Below are 22930 nucleotides of genomic sequence, written 5' to 3' on the forward strand. Positions count from 1 at the left end.
CGAAAACAGGTCGGTGGATACGCTCCACCGCCTCGATTCTCTTTATCGAGTGAAAAAATCTTGGTTGCCGAACAACGCCGGCTACTGATATCGGTCGCGTTGATAAATGTGATAATGCTTGTTGTTTCATCGAGTGGAGATCGTATATATCTCGTTCGTTGCATCTCTCGTGTACTTCTCTCTATTCCTTCCTCGCTCTCTCCTGCTGGTGGGAATTTTTAAAATTAGACTTTAAGGTCAAACGTTGGTGCTGTCGTCATCGTCCTGACCTAGACTCGCTGGGGTGTAAACTTCGCCACGCAGAGGTACGGATAAGGTGCGAATGGGAAAAGAAAGGAAAGGCTCGATTTACACGCTCGACGTAAACTCGTCCGTGTTAGAGAGGCGTACTCGACCGGTCATGACGTAAGAGAGGCAGAACCACCGTGGCACGTGAACGGTTATATTAAAAGTCGATTATCGTGATTTCGAACGCGGACACGATAGATATGTAGTCGTTATGTATTTACTACATAGCGCGGGGAAGAAATATCAACGAGATCGTAGAATTGGTCGGATCGACGTCATCCAGGGTTCACGTGCTCGTAGTTTCACGTGTTGGAACGTTTCGATGAGCGAGTTGACAGAAACGTTGGATGATAAAGGCTCGAAAACTCGGCTACGGTTAGGTTCGCGTTGTATAAAGTGCAGTAGCCTTCGTAATATGGGGAGATCTTAAATTAATCCCCGATACGGGCAGCTCGTGACTCTCATGAGTTGACATGACGCACGCACATTGACCAGCCTGTGACAATTGCTTACGTGGGAGAGCGAGATCCAATCGCGGCGAAATTGCGATGGTGGATTATATGTTCTTTAATTATGAATACGTGTGTATCGTAGATAATTCAATTTTTAAACATGTTGCGATCGAATGTTGTTAAGATAATTCATAAGCTTGTTTTCTTTTCATTTTTTCTATTACAGTAAAAAGTTGTTCCTTGTCTAGCATTATATCATTTCATTTTCTTCAGGATGAAATATATGAGCAAGAAGAAAAGTAATTTTCCGGATAATCTGACCATGCAAAGAAGTGAAATATCGGATAGAAACCACCATTGATGCATCAATACTAATACTAATACTAATAATAATAATAATAATAATACTAATACTAATAATAATAATAATAATAATAATAATAATAATAATAATAATAATAATAATAATAATAATAATAATAATAATAATAATAATAATAATAATAATAATAATAATAATAATAATAATAATAATAATAATAATAATAATAATAATAATAATAATAATAATAATAATAATAATAATAATAATAATAATAATAATAATAATAATAATAATAATAATAATAATAATAATAATAATAATAATAATAATAATAATAATAATAATAATAATAATAATAATAATAATAATAATAATAATAATAATAATAATAATAATAATAATAATAATAATAATAATAATAATAATAATAATAATAATAATAATAATAATAATAATAATAATAATAATAATAATAATAATAATAATAATAATAATAATAATAATAATAATAATAATAATAATAATAATAATAATAATAATAATAATAATAATAATAATAATAATAATAATAATAATAATAATAATAATAATAATAATAATAATAATAATAATAATAATAATAATAATAATAATAATAATAATAATAATAATAATAATAATAATAATAATAATAATAATAATAATAATAATAATAATAATAATAATAATAATAATAATAATAATAATAATAATAATAATAATAATAATAATAATAATAATAATAATAATAATAATAATAATAATAATAATAATAATAATAATAATAATAATAATAATAATAATAATAATAATAATAATAATAATAATAATAATAATAATAATAATAATAATAATAATAATAATAATAATAATAATAATAATAATAATAATAATAATAATAATAATAATAATAATAATAATAATAATAATAATAATAATAATAATAATAATAATAATAATAATAATAATAATAATAATAATAATAATAATAATAATAATAATAATAATAATAATAATAATAATAATAATAATAATAATAATAATAATAATAATAATAATAATAATAATAATAATAATAATAATAATAATAATAATAATAATAATAATAATAATAATAATAATAATAATAATAATAATAATAATAATAATAATAATAATAATAATAATAATAATAATAATAATAATAATAATAATAATAATAATAATAATAATAATAATAATAATAATAATAATAATAATAATAATAATAATAATAATAATAATAATAATAATAATAATAATAATAATAATAATAATAATAATAATAATAATAATAATAATAATAATAATAATAATAATAATAATAATAATAATAATAATAATAATAATAATAATAATAATAATAATAATAATAATAATAATAATAATAATAATAATAATAATAATAATAATAATAATAATAATAATAATAATAATAATAATAATAATAATAATAATAATAATAATAATAATAATAATAATAATAATAATAATAATAATAATAATAATAATAATAATAATAATAATAATAATAATAATAATAATAATAATAATAATAATAATAATAATAATAATAATAATAATAATAATAATAATAATAATAATAATAATAATAATAATAATAATAATAATAATAATAATAATAATAATAATAATAATAATAATAATAATAATAATAATAATAATAATAATAATAATAATAATAATAATAATAATAATAATAATAATAATAATAATAATAATAATAATAATGTTGCGTATGCTTCTCTATACTTTACGATAGGGACTGAATCAAAGTTAGAATATACTTGGACGGAAAGGAGCCTAAAGTACGTTTTTACGTACGAATCAAAGAACAAGTCAAGAAATGTACAATTGTATCAAGATGTAACGAATGAGCTGCAGTTGCATTTTTATTCGAAATTAATTCATCGCGATTGCTTTCTAAGAACAAGGTGCTGAGATTTTTCTCCCCTCTAACTATACTGGACATAAAATTGTAGCCACGAAAATTGCACCCCTTTGTTCCAACCAGTACACTTTGCTCTCTATGTTTACTTCGTTGTATCGGTCTGGCGAGTATTTTTACGAACACTGGCTCCCTTCCATCGAACGTTTCGTAATTGGAATTCGACTAGGTGATCAACTCGAATAATATTATTCGTTCTCGGCTACTTCACTTTGAAAACACGCTTGCGAGTTTGATTTAACCTGCAATCCCTTTACGCGATTTAAACGCGGGAACAGTGCGAAATTTGGAGATAGACTGGTAATTTCATGTGACGATCGTAAAATCGAGGATATCAAAATAATGAACGATAAAAATAGGGAGGAGACTAGATTAATCATGGCAATGGTTGCATCTAGGGCATTTCCTAAACGAAACACGAAGTCCTGACATCGAAACGCGAGCCAGGATCGAATTGGCAAGGGGCTGCATTTACAAAATAAAGTGGCTGTTATGTCGTCGCAATTTGGATTTAGAGGCGCGTTCAGTATGGTATGGGGAAGGGATGTTCGAGATTCGAAATAGCGAACGGACTCGAAACATTATTCGGCACATTGAATATTGATGATTTTGAAGTATTTCCAGATCCTTGACATTTTCTCAGTCATCGGCGTTTATTCAAGTGGTTATCGTTAAAATTGTACGCGACAGTATAAATACTCGTCGGTTCTTAGATATTTAGATCGTTTTTCAGAAGAGCCGCAAGTCCTGACGAATCTATGCTAGATTTAACCGAATATGAATTCTCGTTACAGTAAGCTTTCTCTTATATCTGCTTTAACCTTTTCAAAACTGACGAGACGATAGGGCAACTATACTCAATATGGAACAGCGCAATATCTTGGCGAGTAACTAACAAAATCAATCGACAACAGTGTAAAATATTTCGTTAAAAGCAAGAGGCAAACATATTGGCATCTCAGCTTCCTTTGGAAATCTGTCGTTGAATGCAGTTGGTCGTTGTGTTTGAAAGCGTAACAAAATTCTTGAGAAGCAAGTTAAACAGCAAAATTTCTTAATGGAGACAATTTAGAAAATATTATTTTTGCATGATTTATCATGAAACACGTTTGTTTTTGAGTATCCAAAAGAAATTTACCGTGAAATTAATTTTCTTCTTAGTATGTATTGGCATATATTTAGTATTCACGTAATACGGAACATGTGAATGATATTGTTACCGATGACTATGATACAGAATTGTATCTGTCTTGTGTTGGCAACTACAAAAGAGACAATAATAGTGAAAAATGTGTCCAATGTATTCGCTGTTTTCACTGGGATCACGATTAATGTGTTTCAGGTGCGTCATTCGCGTGTTCAACGTGTAGAAGATAAAGAACGTTAATATATAATAATATAATATAATATAATATAATATAATATAATATAATATAATATAATAATATAATATAATATAATATAATAATATAATATAATATAATATAATATAATATAATATAATATAATATAATATAATATAATATAATATAATATAATATAATATAATATAATATAATATAATATAATATAATATGATATAATATAATATAATGTAATATAATATAAGTTGAAATAAACGGAAAATATTTCTTTATTTGTCTTTTTTACTTAAATAGATATTCAGTTTTCATGGTAAAAATAAAGTTTTTTGAGATTTCTTTACAAATTTCTTAAGTATTATTTTCTTAACTCGCCGGATTTGACTTTTTTAATACCTTTCATCATGACTTTACGCCACTTAAACTTTTACATAATTAACTATTAGCACGCGAACATTTATCAATATTGTCGCGTTTTAACGTTAGTTTCATTGAAAATAAAGCCTCTTTATTCCTCTTTTTGTTTATTTCGTCTTTAAAATCAGCTGTCCCACGTTAGCTGTACAGTTATCCGATACGGTAACTTTTATAAAAATTGCTAAATTGTTATACCGTTATGTCACGTTATTTTGAAAATTACGTTTAATTGCATACATATATATTGTATTTGGAATAATTAATCAATCTTTTCTTCAATCAATATTTAGATTCACAAGAATAAATGGTAAGAAAACTTTACGAGATACAAGTCTGATTCAACCAATCATTGAATCAACATTTAAATTTAGAGACAGTTGCAAACAAAAAAAAGATAGAGCTAGCAATTAATTATTTATGTTTAAAACAACCGTAACGTACAAAATTGCCCTATAATATCAAGACTTCTGCTTGATACACTTTTAATTATCTTCCATGAGAAAAAGCGACAAAGTAACTGTTTAGCAAGAAGTATCGTACGTGCCACACACGCTATTCGTTCAATTCATTTCAACAATCCAATAACACCGCAACTACCGAGCCTGTCAAAATGACTGCTATCAGTTTTTTATTTTTACAATTACTAAAAACACGTATAACTATCTTCGATATTTAAAATGTTTGCTTTTATCGTATCAAAAATTTAGCTACATATAGCTATTTATTATTACCACATTACCGTAATCCCAATTAACTGCGTACGATATGTTTAGGTACGTATTAAGGAATGGTAGTCGCAGCGTTAATATCGATTACTTCTAATTCAGTATCCTATTTTTCCGAATCCGTTGGAAAAATAAGAAACACTTACATCCTGAAAACTAAAAAGTAAAAATTATCCAATACTATTCAATATCCCTTCCCTGTACTAAATCAATAAAACTCTAATCTTTTTTTAAAACACGTACTTCACTGGTACACTAGGACTATCAAAAACAAATGTTTGCTCTTTCAGAGTCCGGATAACGCTTTAGATGTGTATCCACATTCGTTCGGTCGAAACATTACATAAGAATCACGAAACGACCGGCAAAAGGAAAAACAATGGGAAGTGAGAAGTAAGAGTAGTTAGATATGTGGGTGGTAAAGGTAGTCTCACCTCCTCTACAGCCTCAACGGCCTCTATAACGTGTTCCGCGATCTCCGCCGCAGTCAGACCGGTCTCGATGGGTGCGATCTGCGAATGTCGTCGCCCTTCGGCATCGGTAAGCTCCTGATAGCAGGATTCGCCGGAACCTCGTCTGCTGCCGGCGATACACATGGCTCGGCGGAAAAGTCCCGCAACGACAGCGCACAGGCCACACTGCATGCCCGTCGCGCTTCCTCGGCTGGACAACGAGCCGCCATTTGTTCGTCGACGGGTCCGAGTCCCGCGAGAGCCACCCTCACGTGCTTTGGACGCCAGCTTTTCTGCCTTTTTCGTTTTCCGCCCCTTTTTATCTTTTTCACGCTGTAATCTTATTATCCCTTCAAACGTTTCGTTCAATCTTGTTTCTCTATTTCTTTTCTCTACTATACAATTCCACTACACTCTTCCAATTTTATCTCGGATTTTTATCCTCGATGGATCGTCGATAATTTATTCGCCTCTTCGAAATGTAATTAATTTCTTTCGTTCTTTTTTTTTTTCTTTCAATTGCTGAACATTCTCCTAGCGAGCGTTTTCAAAGCTTGCGCTTTTAATCTCTCGCGTAATTTCTCGTGTTTGATTTTATCGCGCCTTCTTTTTTTAATTATTCGAGCACTTTCATCACTTGTGCTAAAATTTCTCTGATTATTCTTCCTCTAAATTTCACGTATCTGTCGCACTTCAGCTCCTCACTACTGTTTCACACTATTTCCTCCGATCTCCCAGATCGTTGTCTTCGCATGCAGGTATCTCCTATCGTTACCCAACCGCGACTTCGAACTTCACCGTTTTAACTACTCGATCGTACTACTATACATTCGCGTTACTACGATGTACATCTAGCTAGCTGGTTCAGGTATATCTCTCGACACGATTGACCGATTATCTTTCACGTTCGAACGCCTCATCCCGGACACGGTTCAGCTTTGTCCAGATCCGGAGATCGGCTAGTGGTCGCGTGGTCGCGTACATTCGATCGATCCCGTGTCGCACGCCGTTCAGACGACCGTCCCTTCCAACGACGATCCACCGGTACCGCATATCACCTGCACCACCAGGAAAGTACGTCGGAAACGAGTCTCCACGGAACTCGAGAAGGTCGAGAGGGAGGAGCTGCAGCTCTCTCCTTCCTTTCCTCGGAGGAAACTATCGATTGCCGTCAAGTTACGAGCACGATAGCATCTAACGACACATAGTGGTCCTACAATGGAGCACCATGACTAGGATAACGAGAGAGAAAGAATAGGAAAACGTTGGGCGTATCACACACAGAAGCTGCATTTGAAATCGATTATTTGGGTATACACATGGTCCGTACGATGTAAAATTGTCGATCGAACGATTTTCCTCGTGGACAGACGTTAATCTCGATTCTGAACGGATGTCTCGTGGCGCCGTTGTGTCCGGGTCACGTGGGAACGTAGCTTTTGGAATTTTAACGCGCCCCGTGCCCCTCGGGTTCCCCGTGGTCCAAGATCGTATACACACGAAAGCAAACACTTCGTCGGCTGAAGAGAAGGACTCGTAGTATGGGGAAGGTTAAAAAGTTGGCTCTAGCAAGATCGAAGCGTCACTCTTGAAACAAATGTTCCGATATGCGCTTCCTGTTTGAATTTTGGACCGAAAGTAGGTATATTCGAGAGTTTCCCTTTGATTTTGTTTATTTTTGTTGCAATATTTTGTGTAACGATTTCGACCTTGTTTTAACCAACAGACATCTGTTTATTTATGATTAGAGATTACGCAATTTGTATATCTATGTAGGTATATCCTTCTACTCGTGTTTTATTAATTACTACAATATTATATTTAATTACTATATCATTCTACTGATATACCAAGAAATATACCTGCAGTCTATTCGTTACTGGTCCTTAGTTTTTAGATCGAACTAAAAACTGTGCCTGATTGCAGTTTCTCTTCTCTACGAGTAAACGACATTTCTGTTATAATTTTTGAACGATAAAGAAACATCATTCGCGTTCTTTCAAAGTCGAGGAACTTGTGAAGACTTTTGTTCACGATTATGTGAAGCTAGCAAAATCTTACTTAAAATGTTAATATATTGAACATTACGTAATTCTGATATAGCAGAACTTTTGCTTTTTAGTGGGCACGGAACGTGCTAACGACGCTGCTCCCTAAATACATCTGCCAGCTTTCCACCCTTTGCAAAATCTTTCAATATGATCAGTTAACGATCCCAGTACTTTTCTACGGTGGAGTATTTTAAAGCCAAACCTCATATATTTGGAAGAAAGAAAGTACCTAATAAGTATCTATGATACGAATTTACCTGTGCATTGTGAACTTCTTTTCTTTTCCATCGCATTATCGATGAAAGCAAAATAACAATTGTCACATTGTCAATCGATTCATGCGGAGTACGAAAAGTTAATATACCGGAAAAATGACATACGTCGTGTAAGAAGAACACGGACAAGTACAGAGAAACGTGTAAATCGTCGTTTCCTTCGTATTTCCTTCGATCGGACGTCGACGAATTTCGAAAAAAGCATCGAGACGATGATGAGCACGTGGTTCACTCGCTGAACCTGGAAATCTCGATGATCGCGACTCCCTATCCGTGAACCACATTGTCGATTTCCATCGCGTCACGTCGTCGTCGTCATCGTCGTCGTCGTCGCCGTTGTTGTTAATGGCACGTCTAATACATCAGGTAAACAACGAGATCCTCCCGCTACCCTCTTTCTCGATAAGATACCAGGAATCTGTAGTAAGAATCTGTCTCTTCGCTGTGTGCAGGCCAGGGAAGAGAAAAGAAATAAAAATGGGCAAGAACAAAGGTCCTCCTCTTTGTTCCCTTCGACCTCGATTTTTCCGCGAGACTTTTTTTCAGCTTACGGAGCAGCAATTATAACCGTGTGGAGAGAGTGCGCTCTCAAAGAGTGTACGGCCACGAGAAAAAAAAAAAAAAAAAAAAAATGGTGAAAAACGAGAGGAAAAGAGGTTTGGGAAAAGGTGGGAACAACGGTTGCGTGTACTCGTATCCGCGCTTCCTATCGCTCCAATGTCTTTTACTCGTACGATTAATTCTTGCCATTTAAAGAGAGACGGAAAGAAAGAAGATTCGTTGAGAAGCTTCTGGGACACCATTCACCAATTCATTTTCATCGACGTGAGAAATTAAGCGATTTAGCTTTATTTACATCTCAGTCGATTAGATTCATACATCTCGATCAACATCGACATGTACGGAAATTCAACAAGCACTATCGTTTCCTCGTCGTACGGACGCACCGCGTAAACATACGCTCGTATCACTTAAAAGCCGTATCACCCGACAGCGAAGGGACAATCGAACTATGGTCAATAGACGATGATATCCTCTTTCAACAACTGCAACTCGACTTCTGTATACAGCCTCGGAATATCCTTATCATATAGAGACACGAGAGAAGCGTCCATCGAGATCGCAGTAGAATCGAATAGAATATCCGAGAGTAAGAACGATACCCTGGATGCGATACCTTTAGCGGAGCATACGGGGCTTGACTGTCGTTGTGCCGTCCTAACTAGTACGCGAGAGAAGAACGACGGGGTAACGCCCGCGCACAGATATCGTAGCTGCTTCCGCACCGGGACGAGCCTAGGAGCTCCATAACCGCGTGTTACGGGTTGGCCCCCGGGCCCCGAGGCCCGGTGCCGACGTCGGCTCGAGCACGAGGGCGCTTCCCTTGATGGTTCCTCCGTCGTACACGTTTCCGTACGAGGCAACTGTGGCAATAAATAAAAAGAGTGAGAGAAAGAGGAATATCCCCCCCGAGGATAGAAGAATTCGAGGCCGGGAGCGTACTGCTGCTATCACCGACTATGCACGCCGGCCGGCCGCTGTGCATGCACTGAGCCACTGGCTTCGAGCGACGAACGCTCGGACGATGTACGAGCTCGGCGGCGCTCGTTCGTCTTCGCCGCCACTCGGCCGCTTCCGTTGCCTGGCCACGCTTCCCGGTCAGGCTGCCCGAACCGCGCAACGCTTGCTCCGAACAGGCGACGCGAGAGTGCCTTTCTCATTATGCGTCGAGCTCTCGTCGCGAGTGACTCGTTCTAGGTAGGCCATCGCGACCGTTCGGTCGGCGCTTGCTTCGATGCGTTTCTCTCTCTGGGAAATAGAAAGAGAGAGAGAGAGAGAAAGAGAGGAATCGCTTGTACGCGACGAGAGAAGATCAATAACGGATCCCTCCCTCTTTCCGTCTCGTGTACGCGCCAGCCGCGGCGACGTAGCCGCCACGTATTTACACACGCACGTCATGCCAGTCTTATACCACCCCCCGCGGAACATCGCGAACGTCCGCGGTCAAGAATTTCGCGGTCGCAAGACGCGTGCAAAGGATATACCCCGTTTTATCGATCCCCTACAGATTTCGCTACGAGTATTGCATGCAACGTGGAGGTGTGCTCTGCTGATTCGTCGTTGCTGAACAACGCTAACAACGGAAGCTGATCGTGTTTACCGTTCGGAAGTATGGATCGGAAGCTGCGGGCACAAATTGAACGGTTGATTCATAGAGATATAGACAGGGCGTTTTCGAGTCGTATATTCGCAGATTCGTGAAAGTTCGATCGAGTAAATGTTCGTTTATGTCGAATGTTGGAACGATTTTTTCGATTCACGAGTTTGCAATAGCCAATGTCCGGTGCCTTGAAACTTTATAGCTTAGAGTGCCGATAAGCAAAGCCCGATGTCGATTTGCGTTGTTGGTCGTAAGAGAAAAATTGTGGGATAGCGTATCTAGGGTTCACCAAGCTACTTTCACAAACTGCCAGAAATTTCACCAATTGTACAATTTGCAAAATTTTTTACTTGCTTTCGCAAGTTTTGCCGTACAACGAATTGGGTTTATAGTTAATTACGAATGCATAGAGTGTTTAAAAGTAAAGTCAAGCTTTAAACTGCAGTCAAGGGTTAATGAATATTACATGTAGTTAAAGTCTAGCGCAATCTCTCTTTACAGGGTACGACGACCTTCATCGTTTTTCGAATTAATCGCTAATTTCTTAAAACAAATTTCTTAACTCATTGACGCTCGCTGTATTCAAAGAAGTACACCTGATATGTACCGTCACAATAATTTCAAATTTCAAACAGGCTTCGATGGATTAATGAAAATTTCAAATAAAATTTCCTAAATACTTTCCACTTTTTGAAATTTTCGAAAACAGAATTTGAAGATGAAATACGGTATAAAGGCCGTTGCGGAGTAAATTGAAAGATATATAGCAGATACATTTATACAAGTACCATTTACATGTAATAAATTTTTGACTCTTTAACACTGCAGTATATTGCGATATTCTTTCATTACTCGCTCACCGTGACTTCTAGGAGAATTAATATCTAAATGGAATTGTATATTACGTTGTTTCTGCGTCATTGCGACAAGCATTAAGCAAATTATATCGCGTTAGAGCGTAAAACGAGCGAAAACCTGAGGGAACGCGTTAGAAATTCCTTTCGACGATTTGTTTCCCTCTTGAAACATGAAAATGATGGAAACGCGATGTTTAATGCCTTAAATACCATGAGCAACGTGATAAAATTTTTGCTCGAGGAACGAATACGCGGAAAAGATTATTTTTATTTGTCGCGTGAATAAATTCGATTTTTCTCGAAATGAAACGAAAAAAACAGGAAATATTACAAAGTATCGTGACAACTATGTCCGATGAATTTAGAGCGATGTGCCGGCCTATCTCTGCATTTTACACCGATATCAGAAATGGCTAGATGAAAAATCGATAAACGTTTCCGGTTCTACATATGCGATTCGTCAGATAACGTATTCACACTATCGAAAACGCGAATGCACTCGTCTCTGTTCGACGAAACAGCACGGCCGAGTGCTTTATTCGAGGAAATAGCGGTGAAAACACGTTAACCTCTCTATAACCAGAATTTCGTTTGCTTATGAAGAAAAAATAAACATAGTTGATTATAATTAGACGGCGGATGTTTAGACACTTATGAGGAATCGAAGGATATAAAAATATATAGAACGGTAATATGCAAAAATACATAAAATAGCCAAAGAAAATTATTCGTTATAATATTTAGCAAGCGACATGGGATCTCTATTTAGATTTCATTATTTTAGTTATGATCATAGAAATTATATACTTGCATAAATATTTGCAATTTAATTATAGACTGAAAAATAATTTCTTTGTCAATAATCAATTATTTACTAATTTCTCATATTTCTATATTATTACGAATTTTTAATAAAAGCAACGATACATCCTGTATACAAGTTAAAGTTAAAAATCATTGACAATTTCTGGATAAGCTGCAAAAATGAGAGATAAAATGTTGGAATATCGTAAAACGAAAGGACGAAAAATACGATCAAATAAACGTTGCCATTCTTGAAATACTAAATTTTCTAAAGCTCGTGCCTCTACAATAACATGACTATCATTCATGACTTTAAATTTTTCATATTTCCGCATCCCCATATTCCCATCCAACTCCAACAAAGAGATCTTTGTTTCGACGCATGAGAAATCAAAATGATCACCATATCTTACAAAGATCAGAAGAAAGAAAATAATACAATTCTAAGCGTCGAGAAGCTTTTATTTTATCAAGACGAAGAGGTTTTGTAAACTGAGAGAACATCGAGAGATACAATCCATTTTACTTTATGAAATTTTTGCACTTTCTATTACACTTTTCAAAAAAGACAAAAGTGTTCCACCAAATACGATCGTTTATAGCAATTCATCAGTTCTTACGAGCGTAACAATAAAAAACATACGTAGAAGAAGAATTTTATTCTATAATAACATCAACATTCGCGAATGTTTCTATTGTAACTACTTCTATGTTCTGATCATCATAATTATAACTTGTATTATTCGACCAATAATAACTACACGTATACCAATCTTCCAACAAGCGCCTTAAATACATTTTAATTTATTATTTTAGTTTATACGTTACATGTTAAAATATTTGAAAGATCTACCTAAATTCCGGTTTACAATAACTCGTAAGAACGTGATCATGGAAACACACGTAGAAGAAGAAGAATTCTAGTTATTATATTTTCTTTTATAATAACGTTAACTTCCTCGGATGTTTTTATCGTAATTACTTTTATCTTCTGATTACTGTAACTATAACTCGTATTATACGACCAATAATAACTGGCACACTACACCTACACCGTTCCTTCAATGAGCGCTTTAAATACATTTTAATTTATTATTTTAATTTATATGTTACACGTCAAAATATTTGAAAAATCTACCTAAGTTCCTGTTTACAGCAATTCACGATTTCGTAAAAGCGTGATCATGGAAACACACGTAGAAAAAGAAGGATTCTAGCTATCATATTTTCTTTTATACTACTCTTATTTCCTAGTTACTATAAGTTATAATTAGCAATTATGCACCAATAACAACTGGTACTTTGCATTTACACCACTCTTCCAATGACCGCCTCAAATGCATTTCGATATATTATTTTAATTTATATATTACACAATATTGCAATATTAGAAAAATCTATCCGTGTTCCCCCAGTTTATAGCAACTCGTGATTTTCTACGAGAGCGTGACCCTGAAAACGCACGCAGAGGAGAGCGTGCCCGAACCAAGGTGAGATCCCCGCTGGGGCAATTGCGGATAGAGAAAATAACGATGTGTTTTCAGTGAATCCTCTCTTCTCTTGTGCACGACGACAATCCCGAAGAGAGGGAGAATCGGGCTGCATTATCGCCGGATTGCCATTGCCGCTATAAAAAAAAAGCTTGACCCGTATTCTCTTTTACGTCCAACTTGGCCACCGCCATAGAAACCTCATTTTTCTTCTCTTTTCTTTTCTTCTTTTCTTTTATTCCCCCCCTCCCTTCAGACTTTTCTTTCGCGGCTCGTTTCGCGGAAAGGACACTCTAACTCGCGACGGGGGTTCGTCGTCGACGATCCCTTGAATACGTTTGTTAACGAACGCCAGAAAGTACCGGTCGATCGACCCACGGACCGAATTTAGGTAATAACCAGAGTTCTCGTCGTGGGACATCTGCGTTTAAACGAGATCCTAGCGTCTAATGGTTGCCACAATGGATTTTAACGGCGAATCGATGGTGTCTCAACACGGAGACTCTGCCAAGAGACCAAGAGAATATTTCAGAATATTCGCGTACACTGTTTTATACTTTCACGACGATTGGATGACGTATTCGTGACTCTTTTTTAAAGTTTCAATCGTGTTATTAGTGCTTGCTAGTTAGAAACTACAGTTATAGACGCTTGATCGATTTGTCGTTACGTAAATCTTACTAAGACAAATAAGTTTATATCAATTGAAATTTACAATTGAGAATTAAAAGTCATATTTATTCTCTTTTTATGAAATCGATAGATTATAAATTTGAAGGATTAAGTATAGAAGTTATGGTATGGACTGTAAAATTTTTAATCTAAATGTGTCTTTCCGAGGGTGCTTTGGGCCGGCAAAGCCGAAATCGGACATCATATTTCACGGAAACGAACGCCTTTAAAGATTCGTCTTTGTGAACATTTAGCCGACAAAGGTTCTAACTGTAGAAATCCGCTTAAGACCATACAGAGCGGCAAGGGATAACTTACCGAGTAAAGTGATGGCACAGCTAATGCCAATGCTCCAAATGCCAATTTTCCTCTTTACAGCTTACCGCTTTCTGTAAAAATAAAAAATAACCCAAACAAACCTAGTTCAATACTCACGATTCAAATGCACACAGAGTAAGCCATACAGTAGATTAAGAGCATCAAATTTTAGAAAAGGTCCCGTTAAAATTCACGAGGATGTCATACATCAACAAGTTGATCGAAATTTTTGACGTCTTATTTCCGTGAAAAGCGACCAATATTTTTGGCTTCGGCGACCTCAAAAACTCCTAAAAAATGTCATTTTAACCGAGTATTTCATGGGCTAGATACTAGAGCCAACTTAAATTACTTTTTAAAAAAGCTTGTCAATATCGCGTTAAAGATGTAAAAGGGATCAGCGAACATTAATTATTCCAAAATTACTATAGTTTTATCCAGTACTGTATTACATTAATCTACGACTATATACGACTTACTAAAAATTCAATTACTTCGGTTCAAAAGCGGTAAAGAATTTCACCTGTAACAGAAGAAAATTTAAAATACGTTTTTGTTTAGAAAAATTATGCTGTTGTCTTGTTATGTAGTTTGAACAACGTAATCTAACCGAAGTTAAGCGCAATAAAAATGTTGCTTGGTACAAATCGCGATCAATTTACTTAGTTCGACTTTTAAAGCAACAACGTAATATCATAGACGTGTGCGACGGTTTCACGCAACGACTTCACGAAACTTTCAAACGGAATGTTCGCGTATTTAGGAATTCATCTAAGCGATTCCAAATATAGAATCAGCGTAAACGGGCACAAGTACGTATCTATTACCGCGATAGAAATACACGTACTATTTTCCCTTGCCTCTGTCAAGGTGCTCGCGATATATGTACATACTGCATGCATATAGCTCGCAATGCAAGTAGTATAGGTAATCGAGTTACATACTTCTTCAACTTCTTTCAAACTGAAACTCACGGCTGTCAGTGAAACTGGCGAAAAGCTTTCAAAGTTTCGTTTTCCTTAAAAATTTTAATTCTGATAATACTTCGATCGAATAGATTGATGGACAAGTGACTTCGATAATAATTTCCAGTATCTGCTATCACAGCTTTGGCAGAATTTCTTTTTTATGAAACGAAAGTTTTCATGAAATTCGAACTGCTTCGATTGATAAGATTATAAATAGTAATGAATCTTCGAGCTTGTAATACATACTCACTTTTAAAGGAATACGATATGCTTAATCAAATTCGTTCCAGTTATTTGATATTCAATTTATCTTTTATACTCTATATCGGATGTATTCTACGTATATCGATATCTAATCCTATTTCGTGTTCTATATCGAAGTTTAAGTATGCTTACAACGTATGCAGCATATTACTACGCGAAGAAGTGGCAACTCTCTTAATTTTTGATGCATAAAAGTACAAACGTTCTTTTGGATACTGACGTCCACTGTTTGACCGCGATTATGCTACGGTTTACTACTTGTTCTTGCATTCTAATAAGATTGCTTGCGATATCGAGTTGTTTATCACTAAATTATCGAAATAAAACGTAACGATATTCGATTTTTATACCGAGTGTTTATACGATTTAATTTTATCTATACTTTTACTGACAAACATGTACATCACAGTAAATCTACACCAGGTTCGTTAAATACAGGCTTATTGTGAGAGCTTAAAGACGTGGATTTTGACTCAAAATTTTAGGTTTTAGGCTAACATGTTATAAACTTATCTATACATCTAGTAAAGCTTGTACACCTTTCTCCACAATTACTTTTTTTAAATATCCAATTTTTCTTTGAATATTTTCTTTCTTTAGAGACTTAAATTCCAATGTTTGTTTGTCTGTGCCGCTAAATAATTTAGCAACCAACTTTCTAAAAATAAATAGTCACTCTTCCAGCTTGCTACAACATAAATTTGTTAACGATTAATAAAACAAACAGTAAGTTCACTGTCTCCAGTCAATCCTCCAGACTTACAATTAGCCTGTTTTTATATTCATTTTGTATGTCACTTTTGTTCGATAGGTACTTGGAGAAAGAAAGGAGCAAAACCAAACGAGATGAAAAGAGACGAGAAAAACAGATAACTGAGAACCTCTGTTCGTTTGGTAGGATGGCTGGAACGGGGGGCGACTGCTTGTCGGCCATTGACCTCGCAACTGCAACCACCACCCCATCTCAGTCTCTCTCTTCTAGGTGCCATGAAACTATTCTATCTGCCTCTCCTCCGTATCTATCGCTCTTCCTGTCTGGTTACTCATTACGACTCTTTCCGCTTCTTCGAGCTTTTGCGCGTCTTTTTTCTCCCGCTACCCATCGGATTAATTTCTTTTCCACGCGAAAAGAATGCAAGACGGAGTGGTTGTCACAGGAAACGAGAGATAGTATCGGTAATTTTCTTTATCGATATAGATGGTACTCTCTTAGATCACTGCGTTTCAAACCATAACATGCAAATTGTCCCCGTATCTGCAATCATAGCTTTTCATTTCCAAATTTATCATTAAATACAACTATTTATGTTGAATATGAATATAATTTTTTGAAATAAGATACGATAGAATAAATTCGCAAATAATTTTCTAATTCGTGAATTTTTTCTAAACGTATATCAATGATACCTTGTATCATATAGCTTTATTTCACATTCAATGCCAAAAATGTTTCTCAGTTTTACCTTGTAGTTAATAATACGAATAAAATTGTATATTACTTGGTGATTAAATTAATTCTTCCCGCGTGGTTCCAATCCATTAATCATTCTTCTTTTATCAGTTATCCTGAACTATGGTGAAGTAAAAATAATTCCACCTCGGAGGTATTTATAATTCCAATACACGCTTTTTATTTCATAACAATTAAATATGATTATATATATATATGATATTTTTTATTACATGTACTATATACATATAATATTTTTGTACATTAAATGTGCGTGTACAGTTAAATTTCCATGAATACACAAACATCCATGGTATAATTATGACCATAATACCAGGGAAGTCTCGGGACATGCATTATTATCGAACAGATCATCTTATCCAACTCCCGTTTTCCCTTTTCCTTATGTCTGTAACCATAATTCAGATAGGATGACGTGCAATTTGTTTCGAGAAGGATTGTGTGACAGTCGAATTCAACGTGGCGGAACCACCCGCGATTATTCCTCCCAGAGGAACCATCGCGCAAATAGCAAAATGGACAACCGATCTGTGTAATTTGGAGCATTGAGTACGTCGTTTCCAACTCCGTTGCCAAGCAATCTCCAAGCGCGAAATTAAAACAAAAAATAACCTGACCGAAAAATGTTCAACTTGCCTGAAAATTGTCGTTCGAAAGAGAAGATATATAACCATCGTCATTTATCGACGTTTGTTTCAAATCAAGGAAATGAAATTATCGAAGATATACTGACGACCATATTTCACGTGTATTTGTATAAACAGACAAATATAAGGTTGTCAAACAACGTGATATGCATATTTCACATTGAAGAAATATCTTCATTAGCTATTTCGATTTATAGATTCAAAAAACTACATTTTTCAAATTTCATAGCGTTCCCTCCAATAACAGCTATCGGACGAATATCAGAGGCTGATGATTGCAACGATTAATCAATAATAATCAATAATCAATAATCCACTCTAAACGAGTGATGGCAGTATTTTAAATTTCACCAATAAAATATGGAATATTTATACCAAAAGTAAAATAATCACAGTACGTAAATATAATAAAAATTCAATTGGTTTTAGAATACATTTTCATATATGAATATTTTAACATTTACCTGTGTCAAGAGGAAAGAAAATATTTATACGTATGTACAAATACGTATACGATATTAATGTCAATCAATTGATATTGGAATTTTAATAGAGTAAATTTTCTTAATTTTTTATTATATTAAAACAATAAACAAAATCTTATATTCTCATGTCAAACATTTATATCGTTTATCCATGTATTTTTCGTTATAATTTCACGCGCCATTTAGATAAAAATATAAATATCTTTCGTTAAGAGTCGACATATCGTTCACACGTTTATAACATCGCAAACAATTTATAGTAATTTGTAAATGGTTAAAAATCTTACTCGAATTGTCAAATAATTTAACTGGTTTGCAGTTTCTCTTTGCGTAGACAGATATTTTAGTTTCCTTTTATTTATTTGGCCGAATAAATATTTTGGTCTCTTCAAGTTATAATTATCTTCGCGAAACCTCCCTGGAGCAGAGGGTAGTTGTAATATTTTCTCTTATTATTATTTTTGATTGGCAATTTTGATATTACTTATCACAAAGTCCAACTGTTATACTTTCAGTAATATTAGATGGGTACATATACTTCGGGTATAAAGGAACTTTTTGTAGCTCTATCTTTTCGAGATAATATTCGAAAGCGAAATTGTTATTTTCGACCAGGTCTACCCTACGCGATATAACCTACTATCTTATCGTTCTAGCAAGCGTTGATTCAGATGTGGTAAGATCGACAATTGCGAATATTTTACAAATTTTTGTTACCACAATTTTGTTTGTAATTTACAATTATTTATGCTATCTCCTTGTGATGAATCTTATTTTCATAAATTTAAGATTTCTTCTTTGAGATGTTGAATACTGATTATGTACTTTCTTGAATATTAATAATGTGAAATTGGTAATAAGAAATGAAGTTGATCGATCTGGTTTCCATATTCTATGATTATATCGTTCAATAAAATACTCCACGAGTTGAATATACCACGGAATGCGATTTCTCCAAACTTTAAACCGTGTTTCTCTCATACGGCCAGTTACATTAATATTGGCACACTATTTAAAACAGAATAACTCTTTTCAAACTGGATCAAACGACTTGAGTTTCCCTGAAAAGTTAAAAAGATTCGTTTACTAGACGACATATAAGAGAAAATTCTGGAAAAAACTGCGATTGGTCTTTTAATGAAAATTTAAACGATACGTTTCCGTAGATTTATGTCGGTTCTATACGTGCCGAAACTACAATTACTATGTATCTAGTTACTACTCTGTCAACTTTCATCGAAATCAGTGAGAACCGGGTGTAACGAAGCAACATAAACCCAAATCTTTGAACCTCGCCAAATCTTCCTGTAACAAGAGAGAAGTCAAAGTGTCCCTTTGATCAAGATTGAAATCACTCGACATTTTCCAAAAATAACAAAGGCTACAACCTGTTACAACGAATCTGTATAACGGTTAATTAAGCTGTCCTTTGGTGGCAAATACCAGACACTGTTTACGCTATTAACAGTTTCCGTTGGGATGGAACTTCGCCTCGGGGGTCGAAAAAGTATTATAGACTCTGGAAGCGTGGGCTATCCAGGCTGACTTTGGTAACGATAGAACTGGTCACGCTACGGGGGTGGTTAGTCATGGCTGGGCCACGCGGATGGACGCGCAAAAGGTGTTCCTGGGTGAGAATGCGTGCGCACCCTCTCTGCTAGCCAGCTCCAGCTCCATCCGCCCGGATCCATCGAGCCTTACGAGCCCATTATACGCCCTCATATACTCGACACGCGTACACCTGACTGATTTTCTACGTACTCTCTTCTTCTGTGATACACGTCTGCTCTAGCGATAGAGTACAGGATTTTCCAATTTCTAGAGTGCTTCTACACGCGTACAGCATTTGCGGCAACACATTGTACACTGATCTAATAGTATAGTCTTATGGCTATAATGTGAAATGTGAAATGCCATTAAGAATTTTTACGAAAACAATTACTGTACGCTACAGGTCACGTTTCCTAACACGCTCGCTGCTGGACGCCACACGTGCGTGACGCACTAAGAGCTGTACAGGGAATTGCGTTCCAATTTTCGACAAGAAAAATAGATGAAGCCTCGTTTATTTTCATCGGAGATGCTTCTGTACAGTATCCACAATGACTACGCTTGATCTGGTGATACAATACGTTTATCTTTTATTATTTTAACTACACAATATTTCATGGATACGCGACTTGCCCTCCGCTCGAACAGTGCATCTCTATTGTTGGAAGTGTTTGATAATTATATATTGAAAGAGCACAACTCAGCGACTTCAACGTCCCTCAAATGCGCTGCCAGTGTCAGCATTCTGAATAATTTCATTTGTGCATATCGCCGCTCAACTTTAGCTTCTCGGGTATTCGTAGAAATATTTTCAATACCTTTTAGTTTATGATGATGATAATGAACCACTAGGTTTATTAAAGTCATATGTGGATCTTTCAAAAAGTATCACGTTAATAAATAAAAATAATCTAGCTTCAAATATGTCTTTTTCTTCATCATTATTCCAACGCGTCACATATATGTACATAGTAAGATACGATTTATTTACAGCCCAGCGTTGCACATGTTTGACGTACTATGAAAACCGCTCCAATCGTTGATTTAGTACGTTTCTATAGTATATATGTAAAAACATAAGTAACACTACGTAATAACATGAAAATTCGTTACTTGGACAGTGGGAAGTCTCTTTGTTTTTAAACGGAGGTAGCAAACTTGTTAATATGCACCCTTACAAATGTTAGTACTACGACATGTGTCTAAGAAGTAATGAAATTGATTCTGTAAAAACGTTTATGTGTCATTTAATGAAAAATCTATATTGTCCATTTCAGAATGATTCCTTTGAGAAGTTATACACCGTTTCCATTCCCGGAAACAGTGCTGAAATTCTTCTACCGAAACTACTTTCTATTGATCGGTTACAACCTGTTGGATGCTGTTCACAATTCCAAAATGATATCCCTTAATATGACTTTTGAATTTTGAGAAAATGAGAGAGTCACGTGAATTCATATCTGGGTAGTGCGGAGGCTGTGGAAGCACATTAATACGTTTGTTGGACACAAAACTCATTTACGAACTCGTTCAAAATTGATCGAAACTCGTTCTTGATGCAGTATAAGACGCTACTCGATACGTTGCTGTTCCATTTCCGTAACGCGTCGCTAAAACATGCTTTTATAAAACTCGCTGCGAAATTGATCGTGTTAGCTGAATCGAGTTGAAATTAATACGGAAGGTAGTGCAGAGATATACGTCTCAAATAACGCCGCAGCATCGTGATACAATGTCGCAGACTCCCAAGAACCGAAATCTATCTTGTTACCTTTTAGCACACCTCGTATATGAAATGATAAAATTCGTTGTATAGCTGTAGAAAGAATCGCCGCCAACCTTTATAGCCTTTCATAAACTTTTATATTATCAACCTTATAACCGTTTGTTTAAGTTCCAAGAAAATGAACGAAGTTGAAAATAACGGAACCTTGTGAAACGCTTTTAAAACAAGAGAACTACGACGAGTTTAGAACAACCTATCGAACAGGACGATTCTTTTGACTATATCTATGAATAAAAAATTCATTAAAAACATTTACGCGACATTTAAATTTATAAATGGTTCTCTGTAACTAAAATAATCCAAGAATTAGTTGGTATTCAATGACGTTTCGCATCTACAAAATTAGCCGCATTAAAAGTATTGCTAACACGTTGAAGCAACGGTACACCTATTCTAAATTCTGGTATCCGTGATCGCGCTATAATTACGTTACCTATTCAAAGAGCAAACCTTAGCCTCTCTTTGACACAGTAATTGAACACTGTCAAGTTCCCTAAATCTCTTTATCGTTGAATCGTTCTGTGCCTTTATCCCCGATGCTAAATCAGAGCTGCTGGTTACAATGAAATTCCATTTTCCCAGTAGATACAGTGCGCTCGTGGCGAATATTTTTCGTTGGAACCTCCAATAGCAATGTCTGTCACCTTTAACTCCGTCCACCTTTTTCTCTGGTAATATCTTGCCGATTTTACAAGGGCTTACTCGAATACCCGGAAGAGGGTGAGAGGAAAAGAAGATAGAAATGGTAGACGATATATTAGATGGAAATCGATTATACAGTTTAAAGATGTCTACGATTTCCGTGGAATATCAGCGAACCGTGCTAACAGGCACGATATTAAATTGGGACTTGATTTATAGCCAATCAGGAAAACAATAGCGCTTTGTAAAGTATAAATTGCCTTTTTTCCATTTCAATGCTGTATTGCGCATAAACGTAAAACTCCGAATTTATGTCAAATTTATACCATTTATGTTTGTAAATTTATATCGCATAGTTATGAAAATTCATATTATTTATTTTCATATATTTAAACCATATATGTATTCTTTCGAATTTCAAAAATCATAAAAAATGTACATTCGTAGGATATATTTATTTTCA

At 34.6% G+C, this 22930-nt stretch overlaps 1 protein-coding gene across 16 annotated transcripts in view; it reads right to left on the reverse strand.

The window, feature by feature from the left end:
- The window catches only part of LOC100648320, a 135661-nt gene that overhangs the window by 91781 nt on the left and 20950 nt on the right, over nt 1-22930 (reverse strand). For 2 of the 16 annotated variants that reach the window (XM_048406296.1, XM_048406293.1), the window contains exons 1-2: nt 7888-9911; nt 6008-7545 (exon numbers count right to left, since the gene is read on the reverse strand). The exons of 1 other annotated variant lie outside the window; for it this stretch is intronic. In XM_048406296.1, coding sequence (XP_048262253.1) covers nt 6008-6217 — 210 coding nt within the window. In that variant the 5' untranslated portion in view covers nt 6218-7545; nt 7888-9911. Of the gene's footprint in view, nt 1-6007; nt 7546-7887; nt 9912-22930 lie in introns of those variants that run through there. 13 more of the 16 variants (XM_012309596.3, XM_048406290.1, XM_048406286.1 and 10 more) reach the window with 13 other exon arrangements.

The sequence above is a fragment of the Bombus terrestris genome, chromosome 6 (genome assembly GCF_910591885.1).
Source record: "Bombus terrestris chromosome 6, iyBomTerr1.2, whole genome shotgun sequence".
Lineage (NCBI taxonomy): Eukaryota > Metazoa > Arthropoda > Insecta > Hymenoptera > Apidae > Bombus > Bombus terrestris.